Source organism: Amblyomma americanum, chromosome 2 (assembly GCF_052857255.1).
Source record: "Amblyomma americanum isolate KBUSLIRL-KWMA chromosome 2, ASM5285725v1, whole genome shotgun sequence".
NCBI lineage: Eukaryota > Metazoa > Arthropoda > Arachnida > Ixodida > Ixodidae > Amblyomma > Amblyomma americanum.
The window spans coordinates 145,588,085-145,605,308 of record NC_135498.1 but is presented as its reverse complement, the minus strand read 5'-3'; the positions used below and the strand labels follow the sequence as shown (position 1 = coordinate 145,605,308).

At 47.0% G+C, this 17,224-nt stretch overlaps 1 protein-coding gene across 2 annotated transcripts in view; it reads left to right on the top strand.

The window, feature by feature from the left end:
* The window catches only part of LOC144121866 (monocarboxylate transporter 6-like), a 72,926-nt gene that overhangs the window by 19,166 nt on the left and 36,536 nt on the right, over positions 1-17,224 (top strand). Inside the window, exon 1 of one of the 2 annotated variants that reach the window (XM_077655287.1) lies at positions 12,707-12,940. The exons of the other annotated variant lie outside the window; for it this stretch is intronic. Within the exon in view, the coding sequence (XP_077511413.1) occupies positions 12,899-12,940 (42 nt within the window). The 5' untranslated portion in view covers positions 12,707-12,898. Of the gene's footprint in view, positions 1-12,706; positions 12,941-17,224 lie in introns of those variants that run through there. 2 annotated transcript variants of the gene reach the window in all.

Genomic DNA, 17,224 nt, shown 5'->3' with positions numbered 1-17,224 from the left:
GTTTCAGGAAAGCCCGCCTCTAAAAAAAAAAGTTGTTTGTGGTAAAGAGAAGCTTTTTTTGGCATAGTAATGCCACAGTCGCATACACAAGGCTCAGCTTTATTTGCGAAGAAGTAGCGCCTAGTGGCCTATGGATTGCATGCTCGCCTCGCGATCTGAAGGTCCTTGGTTCGACACCCCACACCTTCGGAAGGAATTTCGTTCTTTCTTCTTTGTTGTAGACGTCACAATCATATGGTCTACTGCTCACGTCACGCGGGAGCATGGAGAATGTCACTGAGGAATTTCCTGCCATGGGCGTCCACGGACGCCAGCTTTTGTGGCAATCGGACTTGTAATGCTTTCGCATTTAAAAAGTTCAAGAACGTGCAGCATAACGCAAGTGACATGTTTTCATGACCTTCGCATGCGGTGTTTTACAAAGTGAGTTTCGGTAACAGCTTTAGAAGCAATTACTTTCATTAGAGAGGTATCATCGCTCCCAAAACATAACATCTTTATCTGAACACGTTGAGACTAAGTATGTGGGGAGCAATTCTTTGTTAATGAAGGTTACCGCTATGCCACATAGGCACAAGCGTTCAGAAACAGCTGATGAAGACAAGGGAGACCGCACAAGCTGCGCATTTGCCACAGAACAGGATCTGAGTGCGACAGTGTGCAGAGATCCCTTTGCTTGTATCTGGTTGCCTGAAACGCTTAGCAACCATTAGCTGCCCGTTTTTTATTGAAAAATTTTGCACACTTCAAGAAGAATTCCCGCATGCCGTTGCGTTCAGATATAATTGGTGTAGCCAACAAATTCTCAATTTTTACTGCCTTGTCGAACTGTTCAGTTCTATAGACCCCTTGCTTAACCACCTCCTGTTTTCGGCGAAGCTGGAAGAACAGTTGGCTTTATTCAACTAGGCCTATGGATATTGAACGCTTGGTGTGCGTTATTTACTGCAATTATTCTCTCCCTCTGGTATATCCTACGGTACCTAAAGTGCCACTTATAACCAAGTAGGTTTGTTGAAAAAAGGCAGCTTGTTAAAACCAAGTTATGCTGCCTATGGCATCGAGATTTGCAGCACCAAAACCCTCATTTTGCTCATAGAGGTGCGTGCGAGGGTATGCGCTCGTTAGTAAGAACCAAGAGTCATTAGAAAGTATGAAATGGGACGAAGTATAACTGCGATTGTTTGACGTTTAGACAATGTAGCCCGTGCATTGACCACTGAGATAAGAGATAAATTTAAAGCAAGCACAAAAATAAACGACATACCACTGGCTTCAGCGGAAGGCAGTCACAGCAAAGAATTCCTTCCCTCTGATCGATGAACAGAAATGTGGACGTTCGAAATTTCAACTATTCCTGTGTAATGAGTTGGGCGCATGTGACACGAACACCGTAGTCGCAGCTGGCCTTTATCCTGCAATTATGGACGTTGTTAGACTGATGATGATCATGACGATAATTTGAACTTAATATAACCACTGGCATCTGTAATTTCAAATACAGAGAGCATTAGTTCAAGTAAACATTAAGGAATTCTTGTCAGAAGTGACACTAGTGTACAGTATGCTCCTTTCGACAGGTATCATCATCATCTATACCCCCTTTGCTACTGCTTTGATCGTATACTGCGGTTTACGCATTGCCATATTGATAAACAGCGCAAAAGACGACGGATGAGAAGAGGCGCGACGAACACAGCGCTGTCTGTCGTCTTTCGCGCTGAAATATATTTATTTACAACCGTTGTCCACAAAGTTTCGACACTGATTTATTTTTTTTCTCTTTAAATGATTCCCCAAAACAGATGTTGGTGCGTATATGTAGCCCCATCTATATGGGCTAACCTGAGTTATTTTTGTCAATTGCTGCGGCAGACGTTAGATGGCATTGCATGTAAAAAAATACGTTGTCACTAGTCGTTTGCGCATTCTACTGTGAGTGAATGTGGAGAGATGGATGTCAACCTCGAACAGCGTGTAAACATAAAATTCTGTATGAAGCTTGGCAAGACAGCAACACAGACGGATGAGCTCCTTCGTGAAGCTTTAAAATATTGCGGGTGCGAGTTTTCGAGTGGCACAAGAGGCTCCTTTCGGGGAGGACGTCGGTGGAAGACGACACAAGGCAGGGGCGCCCTTCATCCTCACGGAATGAAAACAACGTGGCTCGGATCAGGGAAATCGTACTGCAAGACCACATCCTTACAGTCCGCATGCTATCAGATGCTCTCGACATTATTAAGATAACATGCCACCAGAGAGAGAGAGAGAGGGTTTATTGATAGGAAAGGCAGAGAGGTTGGCCTGAAAAATAAATATCTGGCCTGCTACTCTGCTCTGGGGGACGGGAAGAGGAGATAAAAGAAGGTCACGATGGGGGACGATGATGATGGGAGGAGGCAGATGTAAAACTACGTTAAAAAAAAAATGAGGCACACTTTCTGACATCACAAACGCGAGACAAGGTCCGTGTCGCTCAAAAAGCGTGAGAGCGCTCGCGTTGCCTTTACAGTTCTAAAACTATCTGGCCAAGCGCCGAGGATCAAATCCTCAGAGAGGAGCGATGTGTCCATAGGCTTCAGAGCAGATGCGAGTATGAGTCTTTCACGTGCATACGCTGGACACGCCACTAAAACATGTTCTATAGTCTCTAGCACGCCACATGTGGTACATTCCGGGGAGTCCGCTTGTCCTATTAAGTGCAAGTATTTGCGCGTGAATGCCACGTTTAAACGTAGTCTACGGATAACGCATGCAATAGGGCGAGGTATTCCGCGAGGAACTGAAAAGGTCATCGTCGGATCTAGCCGTTTAAGGCGGATGTGGCGGGTGTCTTGCAGGGCCCAGTACCTAGCCGAACATGCCACCAAATTTTGCGTGAGAACTTGTGGAAACGAAAGCTGAATGCCAGAATTGCGCCGTGCTCCCTCACACAGGGCCAGAAGATCACGCGGACATCAGTGAGCGCTGATTTGCTCTCCGAGGCAGAGAAGGATGCTGCATTCGTCGGCAGCATCATTGCTGAAGACGAAACATAGGCTTTTCAATACGATCCTCAAACAAAAAGGCAGAACATCGAACGGTGGTCCACAAGCTCTCCGGCGTCGAGAAAGGTGCGGCGACAGAACACGAAAACAAAGATGATGCTGATAGTTTTTTTCAGTGCCAGAGGTGTCATACACCACAAGGGCAGACGGTAAATCAGGAGTTTTATGTCCGCGTGTTCCAACACATGCGTGATGCACTGCAACGCGGTCGCCCTGACTTATGGGCATCTGGACAATGGAGCCTTCTCCACGATAACGCAAGGCCGAACACCGCTCTCAGAGTGACAAAATTTCTCGCCAAGCACAGCATTACTGTACTTCCTCATCCGCCATACTCGCCCGACCTTTCCCCACGCGATTGTTTCCTGTTTACTCGTGCGAAGAGAGCCCTAAAAGGTCGCTAGATTGGGGGCGGGGAGGCCGTTGTGAAATGCCACTGCAAAGGAGCTGACAGCCCTACCAAAAGAAGCGTTTTTTTAACTGTTTCCAAGGCTTAAGAAGCGTTGGAAGCTGTGTATAGACTGCAAGGGAGACTATTTCGAAGTGGTGCTGCACAAATGATTTCAATGTTAAACCCATTTTTTTTTAATTGACCCTGTCTTGGAACTCCACGGACAAAGTTGTACTTAGGAATACTGCAGACTCCTTCTGGATTCCAAACAGGAGTGGGAAACACACATGAACGATACCACAAATACAAAACAAAGGCATAGTCAAGGGTTCGACGAAAGTTCGTCTAGTCAGGCATTAGTAGAAGCAAAAGATTACAGTCACTGACCAAGTCAAAGTAAAAACAAATTGACGTTTCGGAGCCCGTACGGGTTCCTTGTTCACATTGAGGCTAAAATGGCAGTGGTCGAAACTTAAATACGCAGAATATGACGTAATTACTCTATGTACGCTGGTGGCATCATCCCTTCCTTCCTGTTGATAGTGTCAGGTGTCGTCTAGATAAATGATGACTCAAGCAAAAGGCATGTCGTCAGGTTCCGCTCTTTGGAAAGAATTGCGGCGTTGTGGCAGGCAATATCATGCGTTTTTTCGTGCGCGTGCACGGCAATCGCATTGCAAGCCACTTTATGGTTATCAACATCGCGCGGATGCTCTTTCAATCTTCTGAGGAATTTTCCCGTTTCGCCTATGTAAACCTGGTTACAATCACCGTACGGGATTCGGTAGACAACGCCGGGAAAGCGGTTATCTGGCAGAGGGTCCTTGACATTCACTAGCATACTTCGAAGTTTGCTGGAAGGCACGTGTCCGATGCGTAGGTTATATTTGACGAAAATACGGGATAAAGCTTCGCTTATACCCCGTAAATACGGAATTCCGGCAGTGGCGGTGAAAACCTTATGACTGGAAGAGCTCGGTTGCAAAATATGCTTTTCTATCATTTTCACAAAATGGTTGGAATAGACGTAGGACGAAAGTTTTTGGCGTACCATTTGAAGTTCGGCTTGCAAATCTTCGTTTTCTTTGCAGATTCGTGTCGCACGCGTCACCAAAGGTGACACAACGGATCTTTTGTGGGCAATCGGGTGATTCGAATTAAAGTCTAAGTACTTTCCTGTGTGTGTAGGTTTCCGGTATACTTTGAAGGAGAGTCCATCGCCCTTGCGTTGTACTAATACGTCGAGAAACGGGAGAATGCATTTTCGATCATATTCGATCGTGAACTGTAGTCTCCGCTCGAATGAATTCTATCGTTGCAGTAACCGGGAGACATGCTCTTTGCTTAGGATGCAAAAACAATCATCTACGTAGCGGTAAAAAAGCTTGGGTTGCGATGTAAATTTACTGAGGACTTCCGTTTCTAATGCTTCCATTACAATATTTGCGGTCGTTACGGAAATGGAGGCACCCATGGCGGTGCCGTGTGTCTGCGAGTAAAACTTCGAGCAATATGTAAAATACGTATTGCTGAGGCAGAACCGTAGTAAATTAGAAAGGTCTCGGACGTCGAACGGAGTGCGTTCAGAGAGAGCGGTGTCCCTCTGCAAAAGCTCTTCGCACTTAGAGACGGCCAGGCTGACCGGCACGCTAGTGAACAGTGACGTGACGTCGAGGGACACCATTATATCTTCTTCGTCCAGTTGTACGTTGCGCACCTTTTCAACAAAGTCGCAGGAATTGGCCACATGTGTTGCGGTTCTACCGGCCAATGGGCCTATTACACTGTGCAGGTAATTGGAAAGGCTGCAAAGTGGTGACCTGCTGAAATCCACGATGGGCCGCAACGGAACGCCTGGTTTGTGGATCTTGGGTAGCCCATAAATAGCAGGCGCGGAGCCGTTTGTGCACAGTAGTTGATAGTATAACCTCTTCCTGTCCGGGGACACGAATTTGAAGATATCTGCCAGGAGCTTTTGTAGCTTCCTTTGAAGCACTCCAGTAGGGTCGCGCGCCAGGGCGGTATACGTTGTTCGGTCCTCAAGCAGGCCACACATTTTTTTCCTCGTAGTCTGTCTTGTCTAGCAGCACAGTGGCGTTGCCTTTGTCGGCAGGTAGAACAACAATACTACGGTTGCAGCGCAGATTCCTGATGGCTTGTTTCTCGGGAACTGAAAGCCTTGTGTCTTTCTGCCATTTTGAAAGTATGCCAATGGCGCGGGTGCGTGCCTCGTTCCGGAGTGCCAACGGCAACCGGTTCACAGCTTGTTTCACACAGCAGATTACCTTCCTCTTATGCGGTGCACGACCGGTATTGAAGTTCAGACCGCGGGATAGGACGGATGCCTCGGCGGTTGAGGACTGGTAGGAGGACAAGTTTACCACGTCTTCTTGGACATTCCTCGTTCCACGCGGCCGTCAAGCTTGAAGCTACCTTTCCTGAGACGTTGTGCACTGGCGCTTCCTCAAGCTGGAAGTAAAGTTGGCGTGTAGTTGAACGTCAGTGAAATCACCTTGAATGGTGTGTTCCAGCTGTCGCCGGGCAAAAAAGGCCTTAGTATCCAGGTTCTTGATGTTTCGACGACATTCTTGAGCACGTGCTTGGACGAGTCTCCGCTCCGCTTGTCGAACGATGTGGTGTCCCCAGGACGCCCGTACCGGTGTTTGCAAACGAAGAGACTTGGGCACTAGGTTTTTTTCTCTTGCAAGCCAGGTTGAAGTTAAGATAGGATCTGAAAGCGGTGATTCTGGAGGTGAGTGAAACATAGCGGCGTATTCTCGTGACGACGTCTTGTCCAAAAGCACTCCTGTAGCGGACATAGTCAAGGGTTCGACAAAAGTTCGTCTGGTCAGGCATTAGTAGAAGCAAAAGATTACAGTCACTGACGAAGTCAAAGTAAAAATAAATTGACGTTTCGGAACCCGTACGGGTTCCTTGTTCACACTGAGGCTAAAATGGCAGTGGTCGAAACTTAAATACGCAGAATATGACGTAATGACTGTTAGTACACGGGCGGCAGGAATAAAGTTAGACATTCATACTTTTCAAAGCGGCAATTAATTCCACTTCATCCGGACAACCAACAACATTCTGAGGCAACCTATTGCAGTTGGACGCAGTCTTAGAGAAGTAAGAATATTTAAATGAATCAGTACAAGCCCGGTATTCTTGTAAAATTTTCCCATGGTGAAATCGTGTGTTAGCACGTGATACCGGGGTAGAGTCGGGAGTCTTGCTTATCTGCGTCTTATCATTGTACAGCAGGTATAAGAACTTAAGCTTCTATTCTGTGCGCCTGGATTGGAGGGTCTGAAGGTCCAAGAGATTAACCACTTGTGTTACGCTATCTGTTCGTCTGTAGCGGTTGCAAATAAACCGGAAGGCCATTCTCTGCACCTTTTCCAACTTGTTTATATTTCTTTTGATGTAGGGGTCCAATATGCATGACGCATAGTACATCGGTCTAATCAGGGATCTGTATGCAATAAGCTTCACCTGAGTGGGGACTGTCCGCAATTTTCTAACCATAACCAGCTCGCCCAGATTTCCGTAATCCAGGGGCTTACACATCTATGATTGGTTTTTCAACTTAGCAAGATAAAGAAACAAAAAGTTCTTAAAACATTAGTAGTGCACTTGAATTGCGCCAATGATACCAACCAGATCAGCAGTTCAATATTTTCTGTAAAAATTTCAGGTGCCTTCAGCGCTATACCGCTAGGATGACGCAGTTATCTTTAAACGGAATTGATGACACCAGTTTCGAAGTAGTGGCACAAATGAATTTGTAGAACAGCAGAATTTCGGACCTCTTCGATTTTATCGCAGCTTGGTAAGCAGTGAGTTCACCTGATCACTAAGAGCGAAAAAAAAATGCAACAAAATTTATTGACAACACACTCCCAGAGATCCGCTTGCATTTTTCAACACATCAGAGAAAAGTTTCAACCTTCGCGGCCGTAACGTTTCAGCTGCCGTATTTCCTTTCAACACCGGAGGTAGTACTACACAACATGAATGCAGTCACGCCGAGGACAGAAATTACGTAAGCACGGCGTGCACGCAAGTCAGTGAATGCTTTTACGGGTGCGCTGCAGTTGGTGAGAGCTTCGTTACGCTCTTCGCAAACAAAAACATTCTTTTATAATCATCGTTGCTTTACGCAGAAAAGCGTTCAGGTGCTCACATCGGTGGTTGTACTTCAAGAACTGTGCGTAAAACCAGCATACGTCAGAGTGGGGTTCACATTGAAACGACAAAAAGTAAGAGATCTGTTGCAGAGTTTTCCTACTGCTCCGGTCGTTTTCTCTACTCGCAAATTGTCCAGAGTGTTTGAGTATTATTGAGCCACAGCATACTGTTTTCGTGTGAACATAAAGCGTTGGTTGCAGAGAGTTGGGAAGCGGCCACATGTGTGGCACACTCTCAAACCTTCGGTTGCTGATTCTCTAAATTCATATACTACCGCTTCAATTAGAAGTCGATTTGGAGAATGCCGACATAACAAACTGTACAAGCAGGTTATACGCCTCTGTTATTGTTATCGCTTATTTTCACACACAGACATCACAGCAGAGAAAAATGTTAAAGAAAGAGAAAGCTTCCCTTTGGAGCTTTTAAGGCTTACATCCGTAGGTATGCTGAAGCCACAGAAAGAGAGCATACACGCATACATTATATGGCAGCATGTATGCATAGACACAACTTTTGAATGGGAAGAATAGTTTAGCTTAATTGTATTCCACCACACCATAATTTAGGCCTTTCACGTTTTGTTTTCAGTTACCTGCTTCCTTGTTACGGCAACAGAAGAAGACTACTTCTTAAGTTTACCTATTAGTTAATTTCGTTGACAAAGCATACCCACCGCATTTTTTTCCGACTGAGAGCATCAGGTCATTTACTCCAGGTCTGTTAAATATCAGTCATCAAAGATTTGTACAGTCGTCCAGCGCTCGAACGGCGCGCTCTTTTGTGCATTTATGGCAATCGCTGTGCTTGGTAGGCCGGCTGCCGCGAATTGGTAACGCGTCCCCTACTTTCCAAAGGGGAACGCTATCGTGTGCAGGTTCGAACGAAACAACAAAGAGCTGAGATCAGACAAAACAAAACGAAGCCGTATTTATAATTTAAAGGAAAAGAGCCGATATGAAGCTAAAAACAAGAAAAACACACACTCAACACGCGTACAACACTACAGAAAAAAGGAAAGAGTTCGCCAGGTACTGAGCGTCCCAGGTGAGGCTAGGGTGCCTTGCCGACAAGGAGGACGCGGGTGGATGTAGTGAGATGCGTCGCTGGTGTCGCGTCGAAGGAAGTGGCGGAAGGGAGCCAAGGGGTAGTAGGAGCGGAAAGGACTAAATGAAGACGCCGGTAGTCTCCCGTCAACAGCACGAAGAAAGAAAAAGCGCAGCAGCAGAAAGAAAAAGCGTAGCCGAGACCCGTCGACGGCGTCCCGAAACGCGGGAGGCTTAATGCAGGCTATTCAAGGGTGCCTTTCGGCAGCACGGACACTCAGTCCATCCGCTGCCGCCTCCACGCTTGCAAGGAACGCAGGAGGATTGCGTCCGTGCTCCAAGGGAGGTCCACGGCAGCACGGGCCCAACGTCCGACGGCTGCCACCTCCACGCTTCAATCACCCGCTCTCCGCTGCGCTGTCTCCCTTCACACCTCGGTTTTTCGGTTTTATGACACGTCAGCTCTCCGCTCCTCATGCTCGCCATGCCCGGTATTCGTCGCCGTCGCCTCGCATACACCCTTCGCACGCGCACACGCGCAACGCCGGGCTGGCACGCGCAGAGCTCCGCTGTTCGACGCACACCTGTCGACGCACCGCTTTCACAAATACACCGACGACTTCTGTGCACATCAGACCGGCACGGCTTTTCAATGCTTTAGGATTTAGAACAGGATCCATGACAATATGCATGTTCAATGGGCATGTAATCGTAACTGACGGAAGTGGGCACCCCAGTGAGCCGTCCAAGCACTCTAGACAGGTGCGCGGACGACTGTACAACGCAACACCAAACGTACAGCGCCACTTTTCTGTGCTACCAACACTCACATTGCTTGCACAGCTGTATTTTGTTTTAGTATTTCAAGCTGCATTTAAAGAGAGAGAGAGAGAAATGTTGTATTCCTAGAAAGTTTGGATGCGCCCCGATTCCAGAAGCCCATTGGCTTTTGCCGCCGCTCTTGCCCGGTTCACCAGCGAAAGCTGGTCTTCAGGGTGAGCTGGACTGCGCCTCCTTTCAGTCCTCAGTTATTGGGTTATTGATTACCGGTATAGATGGGTTTTTCTGGCATGCTCATACCATATCGTATAAGTCAGCTACTTCACCGCAGAAGGCGCAGTGCGGGTCGTACGAATTTGGCAACATGTATTTAAAGTTTACAGACCAACTGTTTTAGTAGATTTTTTTATACAAAACCTCGAAAGCGCGCACATGCAAGTTGTCGAAGCACAATCTCTGAAGGTGCTCGCTTCCTATTATTCGTCGTTAACTGCATTCGAATCGTTGCATCAGTCGCTTAGTATACAGCATGTCGAAACTCCCGGTGTGCTTGGATAAAAATGAAAGGGTCAGGACGAACATGGTAATTCCCTTAACGAAGCGCGAAGATTTTTTATTCAACAAAAAGATGGAAGCCAGAACTAGTTAGATATTAAAGGTTTTACCACAGTGACGGCGCGAAGGCGATGATGGACCGCGGAAGAAACACCTCAAAGATGCACAATATTATTCGTGTTCAAAATTACAACACATCATTTCACGCGTTTATAAATGCAGTGTGTTTTATACAAGATGGTTCTCTCGCATATTCAAATGACTATTTTTCTTGAATAAAAAAAAGGAAAGTGAAAAAGCAATAGCCGAAATGCCGTAACTCACTTCCCAGAGCGCGGGAAAAGTATGTATTTCTCGTGACGTAGTGCATACGTTACATTCTTGGCAATGCTTTGGTGCACATCGCTGACTGCTTAAATACGCATTGTTGAGGAATGAACAGAAATGACAAAAACGACCCCAACAATTAGTTTCTACATTTGCAGTGTGTGGACCGTGCGCATAAGGACGAATAACGCTACGTAGCGCACAAATCGTTTCCCGTAGCCATCAGCACATTAGGCGGAACTGCATACCTCTCAGACTGCGCTTGATCTATGAGAAATGACGTTCTAGAGGGCTCTGAATGAATTTATACCTTCTCGGGTTTGCTAATTGGCGCGATTACGATATCGCAGTGTAGGAGTGTTGTTGCATTCCGCCTGTACTTAAATGCACTTATTGTTCTAAGGCAGAAAGGCGAAGCACCGAAACTACGGCGGGTACTGCAGGGGAGGAGAGTCTTGGCACTTTTAAGTGTTTTTCTGAGGAAGGTGAGAAGAGTTGCAGGACAAGATCAATAAACGTCAAAAACTTCGATGGGAGCGGTGTTTATCATATGAGAATGGAGTGCGGGAGGTGAAAGGAAGCTGTCAACGGCGTGCTGCAAACATTGTGGGCAAAACAGGACATGACGTCTCGCGGACCAGATGGACAGTAGCACCTTTGCCCCGCAAGCGAGACACTTCTCGAGCTTACTTCTATGATGAAAGAGGCAACAAAAATCTCGATATAATACGAAATAACCGAATAACGGAAAAAGTATTGACTTTATCTACAATGATTTGGAGCATTCGAGGCCAGGAGGTTCTCCGGTTAAGCCGACGCTAACCAAGCCCGCGAAGAGGGTGAGGCGCTTTGCACAGGTGTGGTGTAAAAAGTGGAATCGGGCGCTCTGCAATGCTTCACTAAAATTCTGTAAAGATTCTCAACTGTCGACCAGGCGCGGCGGGATCTTGTGCGTCTGAGCGCGCGGTACTCGTGCCACTTGCAAGCCACTGATGTTCGTATTTGTTAACATGAGACATGTCTCAGTATCGTAGCATGCCATCCAAAATTGATTCCTGCGCTTGTTGCACCACATGTTGAGGTTTTGCTGTTATTACGACAACCTTTAAAAGAAAAGGTGTTATAGTTTAGTTTTCTATAGTATTACCTTCCTGTAGCACTAAAGAAAAAAGGTTACGCACAGTGCTACCGAGCAGAGCATCTGAAATATTTAGAATGTAATGCCCGGTGCAACGGCGAGAAGACCCGACCGTTGCCGACATAAACACATATGAGATTGTCGACAGCAGAAAAAACAATAATTAGTGGATGTTCCACAGCAGCTGCTGTGGAACAGGCACAGTTTTAGTTTCAACTTTGCGGAATAATTGTGCAAAAATTCATCTGCAGTCATGAAGAATTCAGTTTAATATAAGACACCAGAACAGCCTACCACCGGAACAGCGTTCTGTGTTAACAAGAACAGCCAAAATTAGACGGTAAAATCCTTGTCTTTTTCTTTTCTTTTAGAAACTCGGCCAGAGAAGTTATTCGTTTTAGTTACTCTCTTGCGTCACTTCTGCTGTTTCAGTAGCGTTAGATTACTTGCCCTCTTTTTTATATATCTTGCTGTTGAGTGCTATGCTTACGTCATTGACGTGCTGCGTCTGTGGACTTGCAAGTGACGTCTCTGAAATCGTAGATCTCACTGTAAAACATCAAGGTTTTTTTCTCTACTGTTGTCAACATACGAAAAACCAAAAAGCTTTGGCCTTCACTATTCGACCCAACAATCAAGCTAAGACGGCATGACGTGTTCTTTACCGCATACTAAACGTCTGTGTCATGCGACGTTCCCTGAGCAATCAGAACACCCGACATCACAAAAGTAATGAGTCCTCTTTTACCAGGGTAAAAATAAAACTTGGCACATGCGGATAGCCGTTCGCGCGACATGCAGACCTGCGGAGCTTTCTCGGAATTTACGAGCAGCTTTGATAAATTTGGACCGTCTTTTGACATTTTTATTTTTCCCCGGAGCACGTGCATTCTGGTCGCTATTCAAGTGCATAAAACTATCTCTTCTGCGAGAGGCATGACTCTTCGGTAGATTTCCAATCTCTGCGCAAGGACAGTTAACTTTTCATTCTTTTTTTTTCCTTGCTGCCGTAGTGTTAAGCAGGTTTTTTTAGCCTTGTTTCGATGCTTGCTGCCGATTCAGTTAAAAGGTGCATGTACCACAACATACCTCCACTACGCTTACAATATAAACCACAAGGCGACTGACTGTAACCATAGGTTTATAAAAAGGCGCGCCAGTTCTAAAAGGGATTGTCGTTTGCACCGCTTCCGGTCGCCGCTGAGTGCAGCTGGCATAAAGCACAACGGACAATTCGGTCCCCCGACAGCAGCCGTGCAGAGCAGCGGTTATGGCGGCGGCAAGAGAAGCAGCAACAACAATCTGCTTTCACGGCTACAGTTTGCGTCATGCGAAGCGGCCGGCGCGACTAGTGGAAATGCAGGCTGCGGTCAGGCACACATCGGCTTAGAAGGGACCGCACCTTCGTGACGACAAGGCAAGTATGCCGGAACCACGCGACAACCAACAAGCAGGAACCACCGGGGTGAGTGCGCAGCAGGCGTGCGCAAGTAGTTTGGCCACACGTGCCTGCAGGGACTTATTGTCCGGTGTAGCGCTGCGTTACTTTAACTTTTGCAACAGCGGGCTGCTATGAGTCTGCAACGCTGCCAACTTGAAACAGCGCCCGCGCGCACTACACTTAGACTTTATGTCGAAATAATGCGAGTCTTGTTTGTTGGAGTTTAACGTCCCACAGCGACTCAGGCAATGGTGGACGACGTAGAGGAGGAGCTATTATTTCGGCCACCTGGGATTTTTTAACGCGCACTGCCTTCGCCCAGTACACGCGATCCTCTCGCATTTAATCTCCATCGAAATTCGACAGCCGCGGCCGGGTTCGAAACCGGTCAGCAGCTGAGCACCATAACCGCAAAACCACCACTGCGGCAAATATTTCAAATTCAAGCACTCCTTGTCCTTCTTCAGTAGCAAAAGCTGGAAATACGTTTTTATCACCACAATGCCTGTCGGACACGGGACAAGGTGCGTTTGTTGTGAAACGACTTACCAAAGTCCAATTAACGCGCGATTGGTGCGGCTCTACCACCGGAGCCTGCAATGCAGTATGGCGTCCTACGTTCAGGCAGCCAACTTGACATTCAGTTCCAGTGCATTCTTTCCCATTGAGCGTGGTCGGACGTTATTGAAGAGCGGCGCAGCAGATTAGAGTTTTTGAAGGATATACTAGGCTTCTGTCACTCATTTGAGCGGTGCCGCACAAAAGAATGTAATAAAAGCAGAAAGTGATGCAAAATATAGAACAACATCACAGAGGTTTGCCCGGCAGACTGCGACACAGCCGTTCTAAGTGCATTCAATTAATGAGGGGCCTTTGTTCTAGTGGTACGCCGAGTGACCAGCTGGTTTACGAAGTTATGTAAGAAATAATGATTCAATGCATACCTAATTTGATGATGGCTGCGGTCGTGATTTCAAAGCTAAATATTTTTTAAATCACAACAGCACACATTACCCAATCCGGCTAAAGTTTTTATTGGCTTTTCGCTGTTTCTTGCATGCTGATTATGCCTTCTTTGTGTTCAGAGAAAGGAGTGGATATGGCCGTAATCGCTTCCGCATTTCACTCCCTGCTGAACACCAGATCGACGTTTTTGCGTTCGTTCTATAGTAGACTGTCGAAATTGAACTTTATGATGTCGACGTCGAAGCAGCTAGTGAGGATGGCTGGCAATATGATCCAAACCTGATAGAGAGGACTTTGCAAATTTCACTACTTATTTCCTGACAGGCGCTTCGAAGCGTTTGGCCTCACCTTGTTGCCACCGCGCTCCACGCCCGGTTACGACGAATGTACCACGCGGCATGGCTTGCGTGCACAAGGTGTTAGTGTGACATCAGAAACCGTGCTTTGTTCCTTCGTGCTTAGGTCGTGCCTTCTTCGTGCTTGCTTTGTGCCAGTGCCGTGCCTGTTCTGTGCCTAAGCGCTAGCACCGACGACCTAAAACCAGTGGGAGCAATTCGCAGCTTTCACGTACCGCTGACAGCACGCTTAACACAAACGCTCGAGTGCCCGTCCTGCCCTCACATTAGAGCCGCAGGGCGCTGGGTCTGAGACCATGCTGGACGGTGTGTTTGCAGCGTTTGTGGTCGGCGTCAGGTGGTGGGCGCCCTGCTCGCACCATAGCATAGTCTCAGACCCAGCAGCCGAAGCCAGCGGCGCTAATGTCAACGAAAGACTCGCGCTTGAGCGTTCGTGTTAAGCGTGCTGCCGTGGTCACCGTCGCGCCTCCGGAACCGTCCGATCGATGTTCGGAGAGAGGCGCCCGGCGTATCCCGGCCAACTTCTGTGCGGTTAGTTATGTCGCAAAGCACTTTCAGCGTATTTATGCGTTTTGTTTTCTGTTTTCTACAGAGCCTCCGCAACAGGTTAATTAATATCTATGATCGCGTGTAAAGAACGCTATATGGGTAGAAGCAATTGCATATGTTGTCTACCACAGTGAGCGAACTCTGCATCCAAAGGCGAGAATAACACGCATAAGCTCCTTCTAGATGCTAAGCTCGAGGAGGAGAGGATAAAGAAGTGAATTAAAATATCTGTGGGGGCAAGTGGCTGGTCATAAAATTGTTTTAGGGCTTTAAGCCGAGTGACATCTGGTGACATTGCACAAAGCTCAGGCTGTGATCGAGGTTAAGTTTATCTGATCTGATACGTTGGCGCCGCAGATGAAAGTCGATGGCGATGTGCAATGCACAGCACGAGAGTGTGCGACATACAGTTTAACACGAGGCGTGATGGGCTGCGGCGATAGCAGAGCGCCGTGTTCGCGCAGAGCTGATCTGCTCGCGCCCCGACGGGTTAGAAACCCAGTCGCGAACATGTTCCTCTTATTTGTGCACATTCAATGTAAGGGATTCCAAAAGATGATTTGTTAGGTTTAACCCCGTGAATTAGTGCTTTCGCTACAGAATGTTAGGGAGCGGTTTAAAAGGGGACCGACGAAGAGACACGCTAACGACATCACTTGAGCTCTAGCTGGCCTGTTGTTGCTGTCTTTCTCCACTGTCCTCCTTTTTCAGCGATCCTTACATTTCGCACCATAATCAAAATTTGCACCTCGAAAATCTACGCACGAGTAGTCCTGGTTGACGTAAAATGTGAACCACCATTGAAGGCTACGTTTTTAGCCGCGACCACTTGACCGTACATCATCAGCCTGGCTACACGCACTGCAGGGCAAATGCCTCTCCCATCTCTCTTGATGAAAATGGGGTCGCAAACAGAATAGAGACACAGAAAGAAGACATGAGGACGAGCGCTCTTCTGTTGTCTCCTTTCTGTGTATATATTTGTCTGCGCCCCCACTTTCATCATGAACAGCGTCTAACTAGCCCAACTTTTCATTCTGCTGAATCCCATGTCTCTCCAATTAACGCTGTCCTTTGCCAGCTGCCCCTACCCTATGTCTGCAAACTTGACCGTTCAACTACGTTGTAAAAAAGAATGAATAAAATAGGTTTCCTGCTCGATTGAATGCATATGAAATGGTTGCAATCTGTAGTCGCCAGATACGCAGTAAATTAAGAGAGTGTAGTAAACTTTGCGGGGAGGTGGAGCTATATCTGTAACTCGTAGTAGCATTTTTGGCGCAGACGAAGTAACAGCTACGGCTTCCTCTTAAAGCCGGTGTTCCCTTGCTTGTCAAGCCATCGCTGCTGAATAATGTTTCTGCCAGAATTTGTTCACGATTTGCGCCAGTCAGAATCGCCGACTACCTGTAATTCTTCCAAAATAATTTAGCCGTGCTGAAATGCGCACTGCGAACCGTTATTGCTACTTTGTGTTCTTTCTTCTTGAGCCTAAACCACGAAGTTTTGTGCTCTGCTCATGTAGGAATCCAGACGCGGTGGTCTATACGCTAAAGCGAGGTGATAAATGGGGCCAATGGCTACGAACTCAACATAGATGCGCGTGCTTTAATGTACACGGCGTAATTTTGGAATGCTAGACAGCAGGTCCCATGAATCGTATAAGTTGAAATTTTTCTCGGTACCTTTGTTTGATAGTAACGCAGGTGCCGAGTGTCACCCTGCCGCATTTCTTTCTTGGAAGGATTAGAGTCCCCACGCTACGTGTCGCAACTATGGAGCCACACCCTCAGCAGGATGTTTTGCATACCAGAACAGCCACACCTTGCGGAGACTGCGCATAGATGGATTGTACGGTGACTGAAGTACAGTGCTTATCTTTTCGATACCCCACACAACGCGGGCTTCATTCAGGAATTTTTTGCTTAAACCCGCACACTAGCACATACATTTTAATGCAGCTTCAAGCAACGTAGCTCAAGGCAAAGCGCTATCGTTCCAACAGCCATATTGAATTCGTAGTGGCGCCCCTTATAAGCATTGAAAGTTGCGAATAGCAAAGCCGATGTTTGGGCTAGTGGGTGCAAATTCGTAGTATTGAAAACAGGGCAAATTGGATGAGACACAAAAGAAAGAAAACACCAGCGCGTGTGGTAGATTCTTATCTTTGTGTTTCATCCAGTTTGCGATGTTTTGAAGCAAATGATCCACTACTCTAGGTAAAGCTTATTTCGCTGTGTGCTGCCGCTTGACCCTCAAGTGAGCCTGAGGACAAGTGTGACTACAGGCCTTACCATATGTGGCCCACTATGGTGTCGCACCAGCTGATCTTTGACCTTTTGATTCGCAGGTAGAGGGCGGTAGAATAGGCTGCAACGTTCACTGGGTGACCAACCTCTCGCGATCATCCATTAGCGTAACTGCCACCTGCCAGGTT